This window comes from Urocampus carinirostris, chromosome 1 (assembly GCF_059441175.1).
Source record: "Urocampus carinirostris isolate Australia breed hairy pipefish chromosome 1, RoL_Ucar_1.0, whole genome shotgun sequence".
Taxonomy (NCBI): domain Eukaryota; kingdom Metazoa; phylum Chordata; class Actinopteri; order Syngnathiformes; family Syngnathidae; genus Urocampus; species Urocampus carinirostris.
In genome coordinates, this window is record NC_142349.1 from 61,501,937 (window position 1) to 61,521,614 (window position 19,678).

Consider the following 19,678-nt stretch of genomic DNA (forward strand, 5'->3'; position numbering starts at 1 on the left):
AAGCAGCTTCGGGACAAGCTACCTTTGCAAAATCCTAATTCAGGCTTCCGTAGTAGTAAGATGGATAGCTGGTGCTGGTTTTCCTTGGTATAATAAATAATAATAAATGTGTTTTTGCTTGTTGTATGAAACAATACTTGTTTTATTTAAACCAATCAAGTATTTCTACACCACTAGGGAGTTTGTCATGATGACTGATTAGTTTCGTCTGTGCCCGCTCGTTTGGCGCCAGCCGCTGCGGGCTTCCTGATTGGTTCCTCGTCCTACATAAACTCAGTCCTTTCACTTGCCTGTTGTCAGTCCGTCAGTGTACCTCTGTTTCTACAAGGCAAGCATTTTGACTCTGACTCCCGTCGGTCCCGTCTGTTCCTGATTTCCCCCCTTTGTGTCCAGCTACAACCTGTTTTTTGACCCCGACCGCGTTTTTGATCTTCTGTCCTGGCTTACGACTCGTTTGTCCTGTTTTTCCGTTTACAACACTTCTGCATTCGGAACACGTTCCTATTCAGTGAGCGGCTTGCTTCCCATGTCCAGCGAGCACCTGATCGCGGGCACTGCCCTTCCTCTTTATCTCAATAAACTTGTGGTTAGCATTACGCATCTGGGTCCTGATTCCGTTCTGGTCGTGACAGAGTTGTAATATAATACATCCTGGTGCTTTAAAAAAAGAAAAAAAAATACATGCACCTGAAAATTCAGTGAAAGAATATTGGCCAATACATATATTTATATTTTAAATTTTTTTTTTTTTTTTTCTTTTAGGGAATTTTGATCTAAAAGCAGGCGGACAAATTCCGCAGTGCTCTTGATTTAGGTATAAATGTGATTCATAAACTGACAATGTAATTTGAATTTCTCAGGTCAGACATTGCAGTTAAAGTAGAAAAATCTGAATTTAGACAAATATATAGGGTACAGTAGTTATAAGTAACACATTGAACAAACAGGATTATAACTATTTTTGTGTGGTTTTCAAATTATTATTCCTTGCTGAAGATCAATAAGTAGAAAGAGCCACATAGATCACACTTGTTTTCAGCATAGAAAACAAAAAATCTTGTTATTGGCTCGCTGATTTCAAAGAGCAATGTAAAACTCCAAACTAAAGTACAATATTTTGTTCTCTTTGTCCATACACCTTTCATACTAAGTGAAAGAAGAGATAGGTCAATTAATATGTCAAGATGGAAATCAAGTTCCTGTACCAAAGCTTGGCAAACAAAGTACAAAAATGATTGCCCTCAAAATATGGTACAATTTAAAAAAATAATAATGATTTCCTTTATTATTAACGTGCGCGTTTGTAAGATCTCGAATAAATAGGGTACCTCTGCCGTACGCTGATAACCTGTGCCAAAAAAGGGCCTTCGCTGTCTAATTACTCACAGGTATGACATAAATAGTGTTAGGACTTTTCCTGACAAGCCATTATCAATCCCAACTTACAAACCCCAAGAGATAACTCTCTTCGTATGTACTCTGAAAAAGTGCACATTTCTGTGATTGTTTTGCTATACTTATCATACCTTAATTATGATTTTGTTTCAAGTTGTGGGTTTTTCTCAAGTTCTAAGTTGAGGGTACAGTTCTGCAGACATTTTTGAAAATTGACATGAGAAACAGACTGGTTTTAGCTATTACGTGCCCAGGCATCCAGACTCTTTGGGACAGGTGACCACTGTAAATCAGAAGTCACCGACCCTCTGGCACCTGAACGGTGGGATAAGATTTAAATTCAGTTTGCTTTTATGATTTATTAGAATTGAATGATGAGGGGTGTCAGTGAATTTAAGCCCATGTACTGTGAATGTACTGGGGGTTTAAATCACTCCGTAAAAGGTGGTTTGTATGTTTTTTTGGGATGTGTAACGTGCAAAATGATTCAAGAACGGTTGTATTGAATACAGGACTGATTCAAATTGGTTTGATTTAGCAGGATAACAAATGATTCAATACAGTATGCCTCAGTTTTATAGAGTGTTTGTTGTAATTTAAGTCATGTTTATTTGTGACACCCTTTGACATGATGACTGATGAGAATCACATGTGCCCGCTCATTTGACGCCAAACGCTGCAGGTTCTGATTGGCTCCCTGTCACTATTTGAACCCAGTCCTGTCAATCCCCTGTTTTCAGTCTGTCTGTGAACCTCTGTGTATACCAGGCTAGACTTTTTCCACCCTGACTCCCACCTGTCCCATTTTTTGCTCCCGTTTGTCTCCGGCTATGGCCTGTTTTGATTCCGACCATGTCTACTCTACCATCCTGGCTCACGACTCGTTTACGTTCCCAACCTGTTTTTGCGTCCCTGACACCGCCATCGCTCGCTACGGAAGATCCACTTCTGTATTCGGATCACAATCCGATTGCGAGAACGACTTGCTTCCCGCGTCTAGCGAGTACCGGATCGCGGGCACTGCCCTTCCTCTCTCTATCTCAATAAACTTGTGAGAAATTTTACGCGATTGGGTCCTGTTTCTGTTCTGGTCCTGACACCCTTAATCACAGTCTCAAAGAGCTGCACAGACCACAGATTATTGCAAACAACCGACTATTATGACACCATCCCCTGATCTACAACCAACATGAGGGCAAATAATACACAGATATTGTCAACATAAAATACATTTATCCGAATGAACTTGTCAATACTACAGTACCATTACTTATTGAGAAATATCCCTCCAAAAAAGAGGATCTTATATGTATATTGGATGTATTTCAAAGTCCATCCTTCCACTTTATTCTGCTTTCTCTGGGGTTGACTCCTGGGGGCATCAGCCTTTGCTGGAAACCCAAATACCCTTTCTCTCCCAAGCCACTTCGTCCAGCTCATCCGATGTGACACCAAGGCCAGCCTTGAGATTCTGTCTCTCCAGCGCACCTTGGGTCATCCCTGTCTCCTCCTGCTGGTAGAACTCTCCTGGAACACCTCCCAAGACAGGCATCCAAAAGGTGTCCTTAACAGAGGTTTGAGCCACCCCATGTTGCTTCTTTCATACACCCGTATTAGTTATATAAGAAAATGATTTTTACATTCAATTGTTTTTTGTTACACGGCTAGTACAGACCTACATAAAAGGTCACTCTAACAATTTCCATGTACGTCTATGGACTATACACTAGTTGAAAACTAGAGAAACTAGGATGACTTCGATGGCAAACAGTAGGTACGTTTAAATGCAGTCATTAATCCGATTGGAAACGGACTATTGCCAGTATTCCGATTATGTTGAGACACACAAAAATCTGATTAAGATTTTAGTTGGACTGTGAGTATCCTAAGTGTCGTGGTTTTGTTAGTCTTTTCATTATTTAATTACTCGTGTATTTATTCTCATTCAAGTAATCCAATTGTTTGTGCACATACGCAGTGTCCCTCATATGTGATATTCTTTTATTGTTTGACAGAGACGAATTACAGCCCCAAACTATAGACTACTCACTAAAAACATGATGTGTACACAATGAAATAACCAGTGTTTGTCAGAACCAGAACAGGAGGAGGACCAAGATGCGTAACGTTTACTCACAAGTTTATTGAGATATAGAGGAAAACCAGCACCAGCGATCCGGTGCTCGCTGGACGAGGGAAGCAAGTAGCTCACGGGATCGGAGCGTGTTCGGAATGCGGAAGTGGATCTTCCGGAGCTGGAGATCGTAGCGTGGTCAAGCGGGAAAAAGCGGGTCGTTAGCCGGGACAGGAGATCAGACGTGGTCGGTGGTCAAAAACGGGTCGTTAGCCGGGACGGGAGATCAGAACGTGGTCAGTGGGTCAAAATCGGGTTATTAGCCGGGACGAGAGATCAGAACGTGGGGGTCAAAACGGGTCGTAGCCGGAGATAAACGGGGAATCAGGAACAGACTAGTGGGGAACGGGTGACAAAACTGGACTGACGGGAGTCAGAGTCAAAATGCTTGCTATGTGAAAACAGAGGCTCGCTGACGGACTGACAACCAGCGAGTGAAAGCACTGAGTTTAAATAGGAGCAGGAACCAATAAGGTAACCAGCAGCAGCTGGCCCCAAACGAGCTGGCACAGGTGAGTGCAATGAGTAATCATGACAGTGTTAACGTAGCACTCCTTAGTAAAGGACAATATGTTTACTGAGTTTTAAAAGCTTACTCTTTAAGTGGAAATTTAAGACTGGTTTCACTTAGGTATATTCAGTAATAGTGGTAATTTAACACTTAAAGAATACATTTTTAACACGACTTGGGTGAACATATGGTCTTTATCTACAAGTTTTAAATAAACACTGGTTGTTTTCCTGTGTACTCGTGAATTTTGTTTTAAGCGGGTAAGCAGGCGTTTGCAAGTATGTTTAGCCTCTGTACTACTAGTCCCACAGTGCTTTAACACTATAGTATTACTGAATACACTTAAAATAATCAGTATTGACGTTAAATGAGTAAACTTTCACGCTACCTCAGTGAACATATGGTCCTTCTCTTACAAAGTCTTAACACTGGTAATTTTACATTGTGTTAGTTGACTTAACTGGACATTTCCATTTCATTTTCTGTCCTCGTGGCGAAAATGCCACAAGTGTATCCATCCATATAGAGTGTAAATCTAGACTTTTGGCAAACCACCACCCTTTTAACAGACGGGACGCAACAATGTTGCTCACTTTTGGAGAGGGGAGGAAACAACCTTAGTACTTTTTTGAGTTTGTTGAGTAACATTATGACATCATCTTTTATTTTATCTCAAAGTTAGATGAATAATAGTGTTGCTCCCAGGTCACCCTTATAATCTGAAATACTCTCAAACACCAAGTTTTCGGGGTTGTTTGTCTCTCGGCATGTAAACAATTAATTGTGATTATTCTCGAAATCCAATACTGTATTTGGATTCTAATCGGATTGCCTACACGTAATGTAGTCGCTCTCAGAAAGTGGGATGGCTGGCTAATAATTAGCGATCCAAACGTTTGTGTCTCTTGAAACTTTGATGTGACTCTCGGAATTAGTCATGATAGTGGAACAAACAAATGTTGCCTGCATGTAAACTCACATTTAAGACCTCTAGTACATTCTTTGATTTTGTCCAAGCATGCAATAATGTAGATTAATGTGCAATAGACTTTCATATGTTTTTGCTTTTATTATTCTGTCTCTTCTTACATAAAAACAGAGTGGACAAGTGCATGTGCATCATAAATTCCAACTTCCATGGCGCACCTAGCTTTTTTTTTAAAGACTGGCTGCAGGGGGGGCAGGGAGTATGGGTGCTGAGGGGTTATTTTGCCGATGGAGATTAAGGCAGGGGCTTTTTGTCATTTGTGCGAGACAAGCCATTCATCCATCCAGTTCACAGCCAAAAAAAGGCTGGTCCCAGAAATTAGCAGTTTCAGCTCAGCAGCAAAGTCGCCGGGCTGTGAAGGCAGAGAGAAATTGACTAATTAGCAATGCGCACTAAAACTTGACGGTTTCTCTCCATAACAGCGAGGGGTGGAAAAAAAACCGAGAGACTCGCCTATTTCTCCCCCCTTTCCCCCCTCTTTCTTTTCTTCCATAGATGTTTGAAATCGCAGTCATTTACGCTCGACAGTTTTTACAATAGCCTTGAGCCATAATTTTGCGAGTCTCTCCAGCATCCATACCCCTGCATGGTCTCTCTCCACCGGCCATGCACGACCGTTTCTCTCCCCAACCGTGGATTTCCTATTACTCTCGTTACGACTCACTGAGCCCCAGGCCCAAGGATAATGATGTGTTGTTTCTTGGTAGCATAATTTGTCACACGTATATTTCTTCTTCTTCTTCTCCTCTTGCAGAAAGCACGGCTCCCATCTCACACACTCGCACACTTCTGGTTAATTCCGAAGGATACAAATGATCAACAAATAACGCCAAATCGGGACTTTTTCCCTCTCTCGGGGTTGGAATCGCTTTTCTTTTTTGGAGAACCAGAGAAGGGATTTTTCAGTGAGGTTTTCCCACATCTGAAGATTACTTACTTTATTTTTTTCTGGAGTGTGTGCGTATCGGGTGCGTGTCAGGTAAGTTGTGGGTGCTCTCATCATTTAGTTGTGACGGGCGCGCGTAAGTTTACGCGCGCGCGAATGGCGTTTTTTTGTCGCGGCGCGGACGCAAACAGAAGACGCGCGGGTCTTTGCCAACTTTCGGTCGTCTCTACGTGGAGATAAAACGGTTTATTTTTGAGAAATGCGTTAAAGATGCGTGGTTTTGGTACCGGGGGCGCGCGGAGGTAGGAGGGGAGGACTACAGGGGATCCGTGCTGCATGCGCTCCCTCGCGGCTGCAGATCTTTGGAGTGGATGCACGATTGGACATAAAGCGTTTTTGTGTTTGTTTTGAGAAGATTAAGAAGTTGAAGGGCATCTATGACCCACGTGGGATGTGAATTTTCTCTCATCCTGGCATGATTGTAACATATTTCCCCCTCGTTGTGTTAGACTGAACACTCGATGCCTCGCACGGCTCAGAGGTAAATGGCTTGTGCGGTTTTTGTGTTGCCCAGGTGGCGTCCGCAGTCGGAAAGCCATGTCCAGATCGGGTGACAGAACGTCCACCTTTGACCCAGCGCACAGCGACAATCTGCTGCACGGGCTCAACCTGCTGTGGAGGAAGCAACTCTTCTGCGATGTGACTCTCACCGCCCAAGGGCAGCACTTTCACTGCCACAAAGCGGTGCTCGCATCCTGCTCGCAGTACTTCAGGTCTCTCTTCTCCTCCCCGGGCGCTATCAACAACAACGAGGGTGGTAACGGGGACCAGGGCAGCAGCGGCACGCCCTCCTCCTCACCCGACGACAAGCTGGTCACCCCCGGCCCCAGGTCCATCAACAACCTGGTTCTTCAGGGTTGCTCCTCCATCGGACTGAGACTTGTCCTGGAGTACTTGTACACAGCCAATGTGACACTCTCCCTGGACACGGTGGAAGAAGTGCTGTCAGTCAGCAAGATCCTCAACATCCCACAAGTCACCAAACTTAGTGTGCAGTTCCTCAATGACCAGATCTCGGTGCAGAACTACAAACAGATCTGCAAGATCGCCGCCCTCCACGGGCTGGATGAGACCAAGAAGCTGGCCAACAAGTACTTGGTAGAGGACGTACTGCTGCTCAATTTTGAGGAGATGTGCGCCATGCTGGACGCCCTGCCTCCGCCAGTGGAGTCGGAGCTGGCGCTCTTTCAGATGTCTGTGCTGTGGCTGGAGCACGACCGCGAGACCCGAATGCACTATGCGCCGGACCTGATGAAGAGACTGCGCTTTGCCCTCATTCCGGCGCCCGAGCTTGTGGAGAGGGTGCAGTCAGTGGACTTCATGAGGAATGACCCGGTGTGCCAGAAACTGCTGCTGGATGCCATGAACTACCACCTGATGCCCTTTAGGCAGCACTGCAAGCAGACCACAGCCAGCAGGTAAGATTTCAAAACGCCATTTGTTACTTTTGTTTTATAAATGCTGAATGGTTGTTGATGGTGTCCACCTGATGGGTTATTTGCCATGCTACGAGGACATAACTAATGATTTGGGGGTAAAATGTTCAGACACCAGAAACTGCCCACAACCAAGGACATAGTTTTGACAGAGGGACGTGTCCTCACCAATTGTTGTTTTGTCCCCACCAATATTATGTCATCATTTTTTTTTAAATGCCAATTTCCCCAACAATGCAAATCCCAAACTGAACGTCCTTCCCCACAACCATATTGTTAATTTGACACCCTTCAAAGTCACTTTTTTAACCAAACTGCTTTTACTCCAAGAACACAACACTCTTTTTCAGGGGTGTCCAAACTACAGATCAGGGCCTATACTGTGAACCCTCGCTATACTGTGGTTCCATTTTCACAGTCTTGCTACTTCACTGATTTGCATCACTTATTGTGTTCTGATTTCTGATCGGCTCAACAGTCTGTCCGGTATCAGTTCACATTGGTGTTGAATATTGTGCTTTTAAAGTACCAACAGTGATGAATAAAGGTTTCTACTCCATGCATTTTGCCTATCACAGGTTAATTTTGGAATTTAGCTCTTGCAATAAACGAGGGTCACTGTATTTAGTAACTTCAAACAACAAGTGCAAGTATTGGTACGTTCATTCGACATGTGCAAAAATCCAAATACCGGTAATTTATTTTTGACTAAAATTTTGATAGTGATGTTGAATTTTCATAGCAAAACTAAGAATAATGTCCTTTATGATATGTGTCATGGTCTGATATTAGTAGTAGAAGTAAAATCTTAAAATGTTCATCTTGGTACATTTTCCATTCAAATAGAAAACTGGAAAGGGGCTAAGGTTTAGATTTTTAATAATATATAATGCAATCAAATCCAGCTACCTGCACGGAGTTTGCATGTTCTCCCCGTGTTTTTGCATGAGTTTCCTCTGGGCACTCCGGTTTCCTCCCACATTCCAAAAACATGTATGTCAGGTTAATTAGCCGGTCCAAATTGTCCCTAGGTGCAAATGAGCGAGCGAATTGTCCTTCCCTGTGTGCTGGCAACCAGTTCAGGGTGTCCCTTGCCCAGTGCCCGAAGATAGTTGGATGCGCTCCAGCACCCCCGCAACCCTACTGAGGATAAGCGGTGCAGATAATGGATGGATGGATGGATGATCTGCTTATTTTTATTGTATTTAAGTTTTTGCAGTTTCTATAACAGCACTCCTAAGGTTTCATTTGCTTTTCCAGATAAATGGTGGGCTGGACTTCATAAACAATTTGCATTTTTTGGGGGGATCACCAGCTTTAGGTTTATAATGAAATTTTAGGAAAAAAATTACCCCATTGTAATACGTTTTTTCTCTTAAAATAAGAAAATGTATACTTACAATGAGCATCTTCAGCTTATCTTCAGGATTCCTGCAGATCCTTGAGAAGCCTTTAAAGACATGTTCTGATTTCATTATTCTAAAAATAAGGCTTTAATTGGCATCAGAATGTCTCAAATCCAATTTTAGAAAGTCTTAAAATACAGATTTATATTTGTTTGAAATAAAAAGATTTACTAACATTTATGAATTGTCTTTTATAATAATTCAATGATTTACTTTGGTGGCAACATGGTGTGAGCATAATCAGGGAACTATCAAAGCGGTCATGTGGTTTCAGTCTGGCCTTTTCAAAGAAGACACATGTCTTAGGTCTACCGAAGAAATATATAGCAATTTTGGGCAGAGATGTTTTCTTTGGACCATGGGAAATTGTCGATTTAATGACAATTGGGTGTCCGACGAACATTATTCACCATGGCTAAAAGCTAGGTTTGATTTGCCAACATGGTCTTAAACTTAATCTGAAAAGGCTTTAAAAACACCTTTTAAAAGTCTCTCCTTAAGCTCTAGGTACCCTGTATCAAGCATTGGATAAATACATTTACTCATCTTAAATATCTTTCTGAAGCTGGTGGAACATGTTTCTTGAAATGAGCAGAATTACTTACTTATTGCCTATTTCAAGGATGAATTACCTTATTTTATGAGAGGAATATTGGAGCAAATTTTAAAATTAAAACAATATATATTTAAAATGAGCAAAACAATTCCACCGATAGGTTAAGAAATATTATTTCCCATTTAGGTAAAGAATGCCTTATTTTTGCATTCGCAATTCTGTTTTTGTCGTAAATGACAACTAGGACACAAACAACTTGTTCGATCTATTGGCAGCAAATGCACCACTTTGATAAGAAAATATTTTGTACTATTACATTTATGAGAGTCCAAAACTGAGGTCACCATCATGACACTGAGCTACTGTTACTCCAATAACACAACACTCGTTCAGGGGTGTCCAAACTACAGGTCACGGCCTTTATCGCGCACACTCGCTGTGATGTGTTTCCTTTTTTCACAGTCTTAGCTACTCCTCCCCGAGAACACCTAAATACCTGCAGACTAGTAATGAAAATTTTAAAAATGCAGAATTATTTTTTTGATTAGTCTATAATTTACATATATTAATGATTCAGTGGGCAGCACGGCGGAGGAGTGGTTAGTCCGTGTGCGGCACAGTTCTGAGGTCATGAGATCGAGCCTTCCTGTGTGGAGTTTGCATGTTATCCCCGTGCTTGCGTGGGTTTCCTCCGGGCACACTGGTTTCCTCCCACATTCCAAAAACATACATCTCAGGCTGATTGGCTGGTCCAAATTGTCCCTAAGTGTTGATGAACGAGTGAGTTGTCTGTCTCTGTGTGCCCCGTGACTGGCTGGCAACCAGTTCAGGGTGTCCCCTGCCCATTGCCCGAGGATGGCTGGGATGGGTTTAGCACCCCGCGACCCTACTGAGGATAACCGGTGCAGCTAATGGTCGTATGGATGGTTAATGACTCAGTACCCACGTAGAATGTGGATGTTTTAGGAGTTGACTCAGCCCCATTTAACCATACTTCTAATAATTACATGACATAAACTGGCCATTTTTACTAAAAAGAGCTCTCAGCTTCAGCAAGGTTGGTACCCCCTCATCTAGGATTATAATATTTCTTACATTCTAGTGCGAAAATGGGGTGGGCGTGTAATGACTCCAGGTATCGCAATTGGTGCTAATACGAAGATTGTTTTAAGGTATCGTTGCTTGATATTGATATTGGCTACTTTCTAATGGACATTTTACAATCAAGAACTCAAATTTAGATAAATTGTCGATAGCCATTGATTTTGTGCATTTTATAAGATTAGGAGGTATAGAGGTTTTTCTTTAAATATATGAGTTTATGTATGTAATAGTGGTATTGTATTGGTATCAGTGCTGATATCCTTGACCAATCAAGTTGAGTATTGGCCTTCCTCTAGTACTATTAAATTAGTTGGGATTTCTATCATCATTGATCTTATATATTTGAAAAATGTCATGAAGGAGGAGGACCCAGAAGCGTAATGTTTCTCACACAAGCTTTATTTTATGGGAATGGGGCAGTCATGCACAATAACACAAACGCCAGTGATTCGGCGATCGCTGGGCGTAAGAAGAAAGATAGCAGTCTGGCGTGGAACAACAGAAAGCCAGAGACCTACGAGATCGATACCAGTTGCACAAGCCGATACCAGGCAGATGGTGTCGATACCGGACCTAACGGGACTGACAGGATTGATAACAGATATAGGAGACTGGAATTGGATAACAGACAGGACGAGATAGACGGGAATGATACCTGACACTGGAGACCTACGAGATCGATACCAGTTGCACAAGCCGATACCAGGCAGATGGTGTCGATACCGGACAGAACGGGACTGACAGGATTGATAACAGATATAGGAGACTTGAAACGGATAACAGACAGGACGAGATAGACGGGAACGATACCTGACACTGGAGACCGATATCAAAACAGGACGATATAGACGGGATCGATTCTCGACAGGATACACAAACAGGATACCGGACAGAGTCAAAACACACGTCTTGCGGGTGCAGAGGTTCGTTGACAGACTGACAAAAGGTGAGTGAGAGCACTGACCTTAAATAGGAGGAAACCCTGTCAACAGGCCGCAGCTGGCGCCACAAGGGCGGGGCCAATTTGGCGCCATGGGGAACCGTGACAAAAATGTTGAGAATTACAGATACATTTTTTGATATATAAGGATTTGTTCTGGGGGAGGTGTCATTTAAATCTCTAGTGGTATCATGATGGAATCAGCATTGCTATCAATGACCGAAGAAAAGTTGAGAACGGGTATCAAATAAATTGTAATCATCATCCTTACATAAGCAAACATAATCCGCAACAAACCTCGAAAATGAACACGGACTCGGAAATCGTCATAATTAGTTTCACACGCCAGTGTCTCTCTCCTCTCAATTAATCAGCGTTATCTATGTCCAGGGGCTCATTTGCATACGAATAACCCCTAAAACACATCCAAGTCGGCCAGTGGCGCCACCAGAGCAAAAGAAACGAGAACGGTGCGACCATGCGTGAAAAAGGACAATATGAAAAAGAAAATAAGGTGAATTTGACTGAGTGCAATGCGATATAACGATTGCACGTGGAGATTAATTGCTAGATTTGTGCGGTAGCCTATTAGGAGCAAGACGATTCTCCGAAATGTAGAGCTCTGACGCCGCGGGGTTATACATCGCACGTGAACCTTCACGAAACCGCCGAGGGACGTCACATGAATCATGGCGGCCAATGAGATGGAGACGTTATATAGGCAGGGTGATGTCGTCAATTGCCTCTTTGGCCTCCGGCATGGCACCCAGCAGGACGATACTCGCTTTACGGCTAATTAGAAACAAACGTTTTCGGGGTGTAATAACCGTTCAATAACACGGCCTTCTGAGAAGCGTGCGTTTGACTTAATTGTAATAAATGCGATCAGGGGCACCTAATGGAGCTCATTGGGAGTGGTTTGTCACGTTGGCAATATGAACAAAATATCATATCACGGTTTTTTTCAATCTTTTATTCTGATCTCTGTTTTGTCATGATTTTTAGGAAAAATTTTGGGTCGACCAATTGGTACATTTCTCACTATATTTACAAGAAAAAAAGGACATTTTTCTACTATCTGGACAGGGTTCTTATTTGGATCTGGTATGCCTCCTAGCACCAGAGGGCGCCATCGTGTATTGAACTGGGTGTCTAATCACCACACACCTGTTCCTAATTTCCCTGACCATTTATATCAGGGGTCAGAAGCCTATGGCTCGCGAGCCCTAAACGGCTCTTTTCATGAGTACATATGGCTCCAAGATTAAACAGAACTGGTGCATTTTATATATATATATATATATATATATATATATATATATATATATATATATATATATATATATATATATATATATGTGGTTTTCAACAAAGCAAACTATCGCACATATGCAAAGCTGAGACAATGCTGATGCTAATAAGGTTTCCGTCCAGTATATATAGAAGACAATTTTAATCCTTTATATGATATCATTAAACAATCTATGTTCATTGTTGAGACACTTTAAGATGAAAAGCTACAGAACACACTTAAAACCAAAACAAATGTTTTACCCGAAAATTCTAACAAAGCACCAAGAACAATTTGATTGGGTGAGAAGTAGGAATGGGCGGAGCTATATAAAGGGTGCATGCACAAACTTTCTCTTTTGCCCAGCGTTGTCTGCACGAAAGGTAAATACATTGGTAAGCTTGTTTTCAGTATTTTATGACATTTTTACAAAGTAGCAATGCTTTCACCTCATGTTGAAAACATTATTTAGGACAGAAATTACAGTCTATATAAACCTCAACACTCTTAAGTAACTGCAGGAGGGAGACTTAATTTAAGTGCTTTATTTGTATAGATATAGGACAAAGGCTCTGGCAAAATTATTATTTCCTAGATTTTATCAAATCATATATTGTCACGCAGTGAAATAAATTGCCCTGTAGTAATTAGCTTTTGTCTGGAAAATGGATTTGGTGTTTTTTTTTTCTAAAAATATATGGTGTGGCTCTCTAAAATACAAAAAAATCAAAATATTTTAGTTTTCATGGCTTTTTGGGTCTAAAAGGTTCCCAACCCCTGCTTTATATTTACATTTTGCACTGCCATGCCAAATTTATTTACTTTTGGTTCTGGTTTCTTGCTTGGATATTTTGCTAGTAGTTTAGAGCCCGCTTGTTTGTTTGGCTCGGTGTTCCTTCCATTTCTGTTTTTTGGGGGGGTGGGGGGATATTTGATCATTTGCTCTGTGGCCCTTGTTTGTTACCTTGTTCATGGTTTTCCTAGTAAATATCCTCCTTATTCTGAGCATCCCTGCCTCAGATCCTGCTTCCTCCATATTGGCCCCCCCACAAAAACCCAACAGTTTGATTTAAGTAATTTGTAGTTTATTATCAAAATGTCCATTTCCATATTGAGCATTAATGCCCTAAATCAGGGATGTCAAACTCATTTTAGCTCAGAGCCACATCGTTGGAAAAAACATTCACTAGAAAATTAATGGCATAAAAAGTTTGCCTTAGCTGGAGGACTGGGGATCTTTTCACAGGCTCATAATTCAATTATGATTCATTCAAGTTTAATTATAAAACTGTTATTCAGGGTTTTTTCCCATTCAGTATTTTTTTTCTTAAATAAGATTTAATCTCTTGTAGTTTTTGTCAACTGTCAATTTATATGAAGAAAAAAAACAATTTAATTAATTTCAATATTTCATATTTTTCATATTTAAAACTGCAAATCAATGTTTGATGCGATGCAGCTCATTTTTCTCGTGTGCTTCTCTCAGCATTGTATCGCTGGCCACAAACAATTATGTGGCGGCCCGTGAGTTTGACACATGTGCCCTAAATAAACACATAACTGTTTAAAATTCATACAAAGTTTATCTTGACTATGTATAGAAAATGTGCACTGTGTTTATATTTTATTTGTTATTCTTTTTTTTGTACAATTTTGTAGCTAATGTCATTGCACTTCAGTGGTAGCTCTACTTACGAATGTCTCTACATATGAAAGTTTCAGGTTACAAAATACATGAACCGGAGAATGTTGCCTCTAGTTACAAAGGCATTCCAAGATACAAAGTCAAAAATACTGTACAGTACGCGCTGCCATTCGCCGATCCCAGAATTCTACCAGGCAATCCGGTGCATATGCGTGAATCCTGACATGGTCCCCTTCTGCTCTGTAAATGGTTTACATATTGTACTGAATTATAATTCACAATGGACCCCACCAAAGACATACAGAAAAGTGGACAAGGAGAAAAAAAGAGGAAGAGACTTTTTCCGGCCATCGAAATGAAGTAAGAGAAAATAGAAAAGTATGAAAACACACACCACCCTGGAGGAGTTCACCATTCCATCCATTATTATATACTTTATTCTTTGTTTATTTTACATTATGTGCCCCTTGTTTTATGATTATTATGTGGTCATTTAATTTTAACAAGAATTTGTTAACATTTGTTAGCTGCTTAATTATTTAACATTAACGACCTAACAGTACATTGTGTATTATTTAGCGCCTCCAAGTGGTAAAAAAAACTAAATTCACGAGCAAAAACATTATTTATTTGAATAAAGAGCAAAAATACATACTATTATATAAACGTGCATTTTTAAAAGAAATACTCATTGTTGAAAAAATGAGAGAGCTGACAGGATTGTCTTCCACCTTGTTGCTACAGATACCCCCAAAACATTGCGAAAGGTTGTGCAAAATAATTTTGCGCTTCTGTCACCTTAAGTCTCCCTAGTTTCTGTTGTTCCTTGTGCTTTGCAGCACTCGTTTTTTCAGTTGCACTCCACAATGCAGCAACATCTAGTGGTCAAATAGCCCACAGTCTACCTTTAAATGATGCTAGCTATGTCATGATTCCTTATGTGACTCAGCTGTGCCCGCTCTTTTGGCGCGAACTGCCGCGGGTTCTGATTGACTCCCTGTCAGTATTTGAACCCAATCCTGTCTGTCCCCGGTTGTCGTCCGTCTGCGAACCTCAGTGAATACTAGGCAAGCCTTTTTCGACCCTGACTGCCGCCTATCCTGTTTTTGCTCCCGTCTGTCTCCAGCTGTTTTGCTCCTGACCACGTCTGTTCTCCCATCCCGGCTTACGGCCTCTTTTTGTCCCCCAACTACGTCTACTCTCCCGTTCTGGCTTATGACTCGTTTCCGACCCCGACCACGCCTTGCTCTTCCAGTCCCAGCTACCGACTTGTTTTTTCCGTCCTTGACACCCCCATCGCTCGCTACGGAAGATCCACTTCCGCGTTTGGAGCACAATCCGAGTACGAGAGCGACTTGCTGCACGCGTCCAGCGAACACCGGATCGTGGCCGCAGCTCTTTCTCTTTCCTCCAATAAATCTTGTGAGAAATGTAACGCAATTGGGTCCTTTTTCCGTTCTGGTCCTGACAAGCTAGCTACCAATTTGATGCTATTCGCTATTGCAGCTAGTCGCTTTGTTAGCAAATAAAAAAGTGCCAAATCCAGGCCAGGGATAAAACAAACATTCCCTTGAGACGATATAAAGATCTTGAGTTCACACTCTTGTCATATGGGGCGGCATTAGCTCAGGAGTGCTCGTCTTGGGATCAAGGGGTCGCAGGTTCGATTCCCAGCTCCTATGTGTTACATGTGGAAGTGTCCTTGGATAAGACACTGAACCCCTAATGCCCCCAATAAGCAGGCTGGCGCCTTGCATGGCTGCATGGCCGCTATTGGTGTGTGAGTGTGTGTGAATGGGTAAGTGTGAAGCACATTGTAAAGCGCTTTGGGAGGTCTTCATTGACTTGAAAAACGCTATATAAATCTAGACCATTTACCATTACCAAACCTTAATTGCATTTATTTATCACTATTGCTTCTTTTTGTGTTTCCAGAATCCGTTCCAATAAGAAGATGCTGTTACTGGTGGGTGGTTTGCCCCCCGGTCCCGATCGCCTCCCCAGCAATTTGGTCCAGTACTACGACGATGAAAAAAAAACCTGGAAGATCCTCACAAGTGAGTTAAAGCAAAAATATTTTATTCAAAGAGGTTTTTTTTCTTCCCTTTGCTTTCTCCCGTCCGGGGATTTTTACGGTCGTTCCTGTGGATGACTTTAACGCGGGTTAATTTGAGCGAAGGAGTTCCCTAAATCCTTCAGGTAATAATATATCACTATCACTTTTTAATATAAGTTTCCAATCAGAGCGTGACTTCACGCCACTGCGGAGCGTCACGCCTGGTTCGCCTTGTTTTTGCTGAAATATGCTGCAGAGATGCATGATGAGATCCGCTTGAATCTAATGATCTGCCGTGGCAGAGATTGAACGCCGGCTTTGAGTGATATCTCTGCCGAGCGGCCTCGAAAATTCATCATGACTATTCACTAGCACAAATCAATACCGGCTGAATCGCTCAAATTACTAACCTGAACGTTAGCACCCTAATATGCTTTTTATCTCGAATGAAATCTAAATTCTTGGAGGCAGGTTTCTTCCTCTTAAATGATCTAGCTCTGTCTTTCTTTTTACCTGTTCAAAGTCATTGTAGCAAATAAGGCGTGCGATTCTTGGTTTTGGCCTGCAGAGGTGCTATTGAGGTACTCTTATCCAGTTTTGTAAAGAACAAAGTGCAATATAACCAGCCTTTGTCTGCTGTTGATCAAAGAATTCTAATTGTTACAATAAACAGTGCAACAATCCTTTGTTTAATACAGGGGTTACTTTCCAAAAATAACCAGTGATCAGTGTTGTTCTCTATTTACTTTTTTCCTATGTTTCTTTCTTTTCTTTTTTTCTGGCTTTTTTTTCTAAATGTTTCCTTCTTTTTTTCTCTTTCTTTTGTTTCTTTTTTTCTCAGCTTTTCACTACTTTTTCATTTTGGTATTTTTTTTTCTTTTTTGTTCTATTCCCCCCTTCTTTTAAGTCATTTTGTGCATAACTTTACATAATATTTGGTCATGTTGGGATTAAAGAAGCAAAAACAACCTGAAGAGCCGTTTAGGACCCGAAAGAGCCGGTTCCTTTTAATGAGCCGAGCCGAAAAAGCCTGTTCTCGACAAACTTTACTAACTTTACTCAACTTCGTTCTACTTTGACTCGACTTCAAAATACCGCATTTAGGACACAACGTCAGGGGAACCCGTGTATTTCTAACTTTATGCACTGTAACTTTGACTTAAGTCGCTTCTTAATGAGTAATTTCGAGCCCTCATTTTTGTGCGCTGGCTAGATTCTCTTGTGCGCTGAGAATGTGCGAGCAGTGCGCAATTGCGCACGCGCGCAGCTTAGAGGGAACACTGCCAGTGATACGTGAAATCTTTGAAGTAGTACCTTTTTTTATTAAAAAGCAATAAAACACTACAATATATTAAAAACAATTAACAAACCCTTTTTAAAGGCCCAAACATTTGTTCGACAAAAAGAGCACCCTTAAAACTGTCTTCTTTTCGAACCAATGCCTACTCTCTTAGGGACTGTGTAGCCAATCAGAATGCAGAACACGATGCATAATGAACATTCTTAATGCAGGGAGACCTTGAGCGGTGAAACGCGTTATAGTGAGGGATTACTGTAATATAAACCAGGACTGTTTCGAATAAAGAAAATAGTACCAAGAGATTTCGGAGTAATTGAATGCTGTCTGGCCACCAGTTCAGGGTGTCCCCTACCCACTGCCCAAAGATAGAAGGGATTGGCTCCAGCACCCCAGAGACCCTACTGAGGATAAGCGGTGCAGATAATGGATGGATGATTTAGGTCATTTTGTTCATAACAACTGTGTAAAACGACCCAATTCACCCAAGTATTGCCTTAGTCCCATTTTTGTGTTTTTCGAGTGTAAAATATTTCTAAAATGAGCCAAATGTTCTGCCAATGTGGGAAAAATGTTTTGTGCTGTGGATTAAATCATTTTCACATATTCTTTTTTTTAAGAATAAAATTCCGTCAACATGGGCAAATATAAAAATGCTTGATTTACTATACTCGAACCTTCCTGTGTGGAGTTTGCATGTTCTACCCGTGCCTGCGTGGGTTTCCTCCAGGCAGTCCGGTTTCCTCCTACATTCCAAAAACATGCATGTCAGGTTAATTGTCCGTTCAAATTGTCCCTAGGTGTGAATGAGCGAGTGAGTTGTCTGTCTCCGTGTGCCCTAGCTGGCAACCAGTTCAGGGTGTCCTCTGCCCACTGCCCAAAGGTAGCAGGGATGGCCTCCAGCACCCCCGCGACCCTACTGGGGATAAGCGGTGCAGACAATGGATGGATGGATGGATGGATGGATGGATGGATGGATGGATGGATGGATGGATTTACTATACTGTCTTGACTGAACATATTTGGAACGAGGTTGACTAAATTTGTAAACCAAAAACTACAAAAAGAAATGCTGCAGCTGCACTCAAATGCAGAATCAGTGAGTAAAAAGGAGTTCAAAACGTTCTGATAATTTCCTCTGCTCCCAAAATGAGTCATTTTGGTATCTGAACATTGATTTTTTTTTTTATTAGCCTATAACTGATAAGAGCAACATGAGTAAATCACCATGGCAACTACACTACAAAACGTCAAATCGTACCAAGTTTGCAGATTATTTTCCATTCATCCATCCACCGCTTATCCTCAGTAGGGCAGATTATTATAATTATTTATTTTACTTTATTATTTTATTTTAGAAAATTCAGATTTTATTTTAGGTTATCTTTTTTGTTAAAAAATGTTTAAAATTAGGAAAAATCTAACTAGCAGATGGTCAGTATTTTTAGTCCTTTTAAGAAATGTTTTTCACCAATACTAGACAGAAAATACTTAAATGTGTCAGGACCAGAACGGAAACGGGACCCAATTGCGTAACGTTTACCGCAGGTTTTATTGAAAGAAAGAGGAAGGGCTGCGCCCACGATCCGGTGTTCGCTGGAAGCGGGAAGCAAGTCGCTTTCGCACTTGGATTGTGATACGAATACGAAAGTGGATCTACCGTAGCGAGCGTTGGTGCTGTCAGGGACGGAAAAACTGGTCGGTTAGACGGGACAGGAAGAGCAAAGTGTGGTCAGGTTCAGAGACGAGTCGTGAGCCAGGACGGGAGAGTAGACGTCGTCGGGGTCAAAAATGGGTCAAAAGCCGGGACGTGAGAGCAGACGTGGTTGGGATCAAAACGGGTTGTAGCCGGAGACAAACTGGAGCAAAAATGTGACAGGCGGGAGTCAGGGTCGAAAAAGGCTTGCCTTGTATAAACAGAGGTTCGCAGATGGACAGATGGAGGGAATTGACAGGACTGGGTTCAAATAGGG

At 41.6% G+C, this 19,678-nt stretch overlaps 1 protein-coding gene across 2 annotated transcripts in view; it reads left to right on the plus strand.

The window, feature by feature from the left end:
• The window catches only part of klhl14 (kelch-like family member 14), a 46,659-nt gene that overhangs the window by 3,304 nt on the left and 23,677 nt on the right, over positions 1 to 19,678 (plus strand). The window contains exons 1-3 of one of the 2 annotated variants that reach the window (XM_088319980.1): positions 5,734 to 6,007; positions 6,489 to 7,392; positions 16,288 to 16,409. In XM_088319980.1, the coding sequence (XP_088176106.1) occupies positions 6,512 to 7,392; positions 16,288 to 16,409 (1,003 nt within the window). In that variant the 5' untranslated portion in view covers positions 5,734 to 6,007; positions 6,489 to 6,511. Of the gene's footprint in view, positions 1 to 5,733; positions 6,008 to 6,488; positions 7,393 to 16,287; positions 16,410 to 19,678 lie in introns of those variants that run through there. The other variant, XM_088319972.1, reaches the window with a different exon arrangement.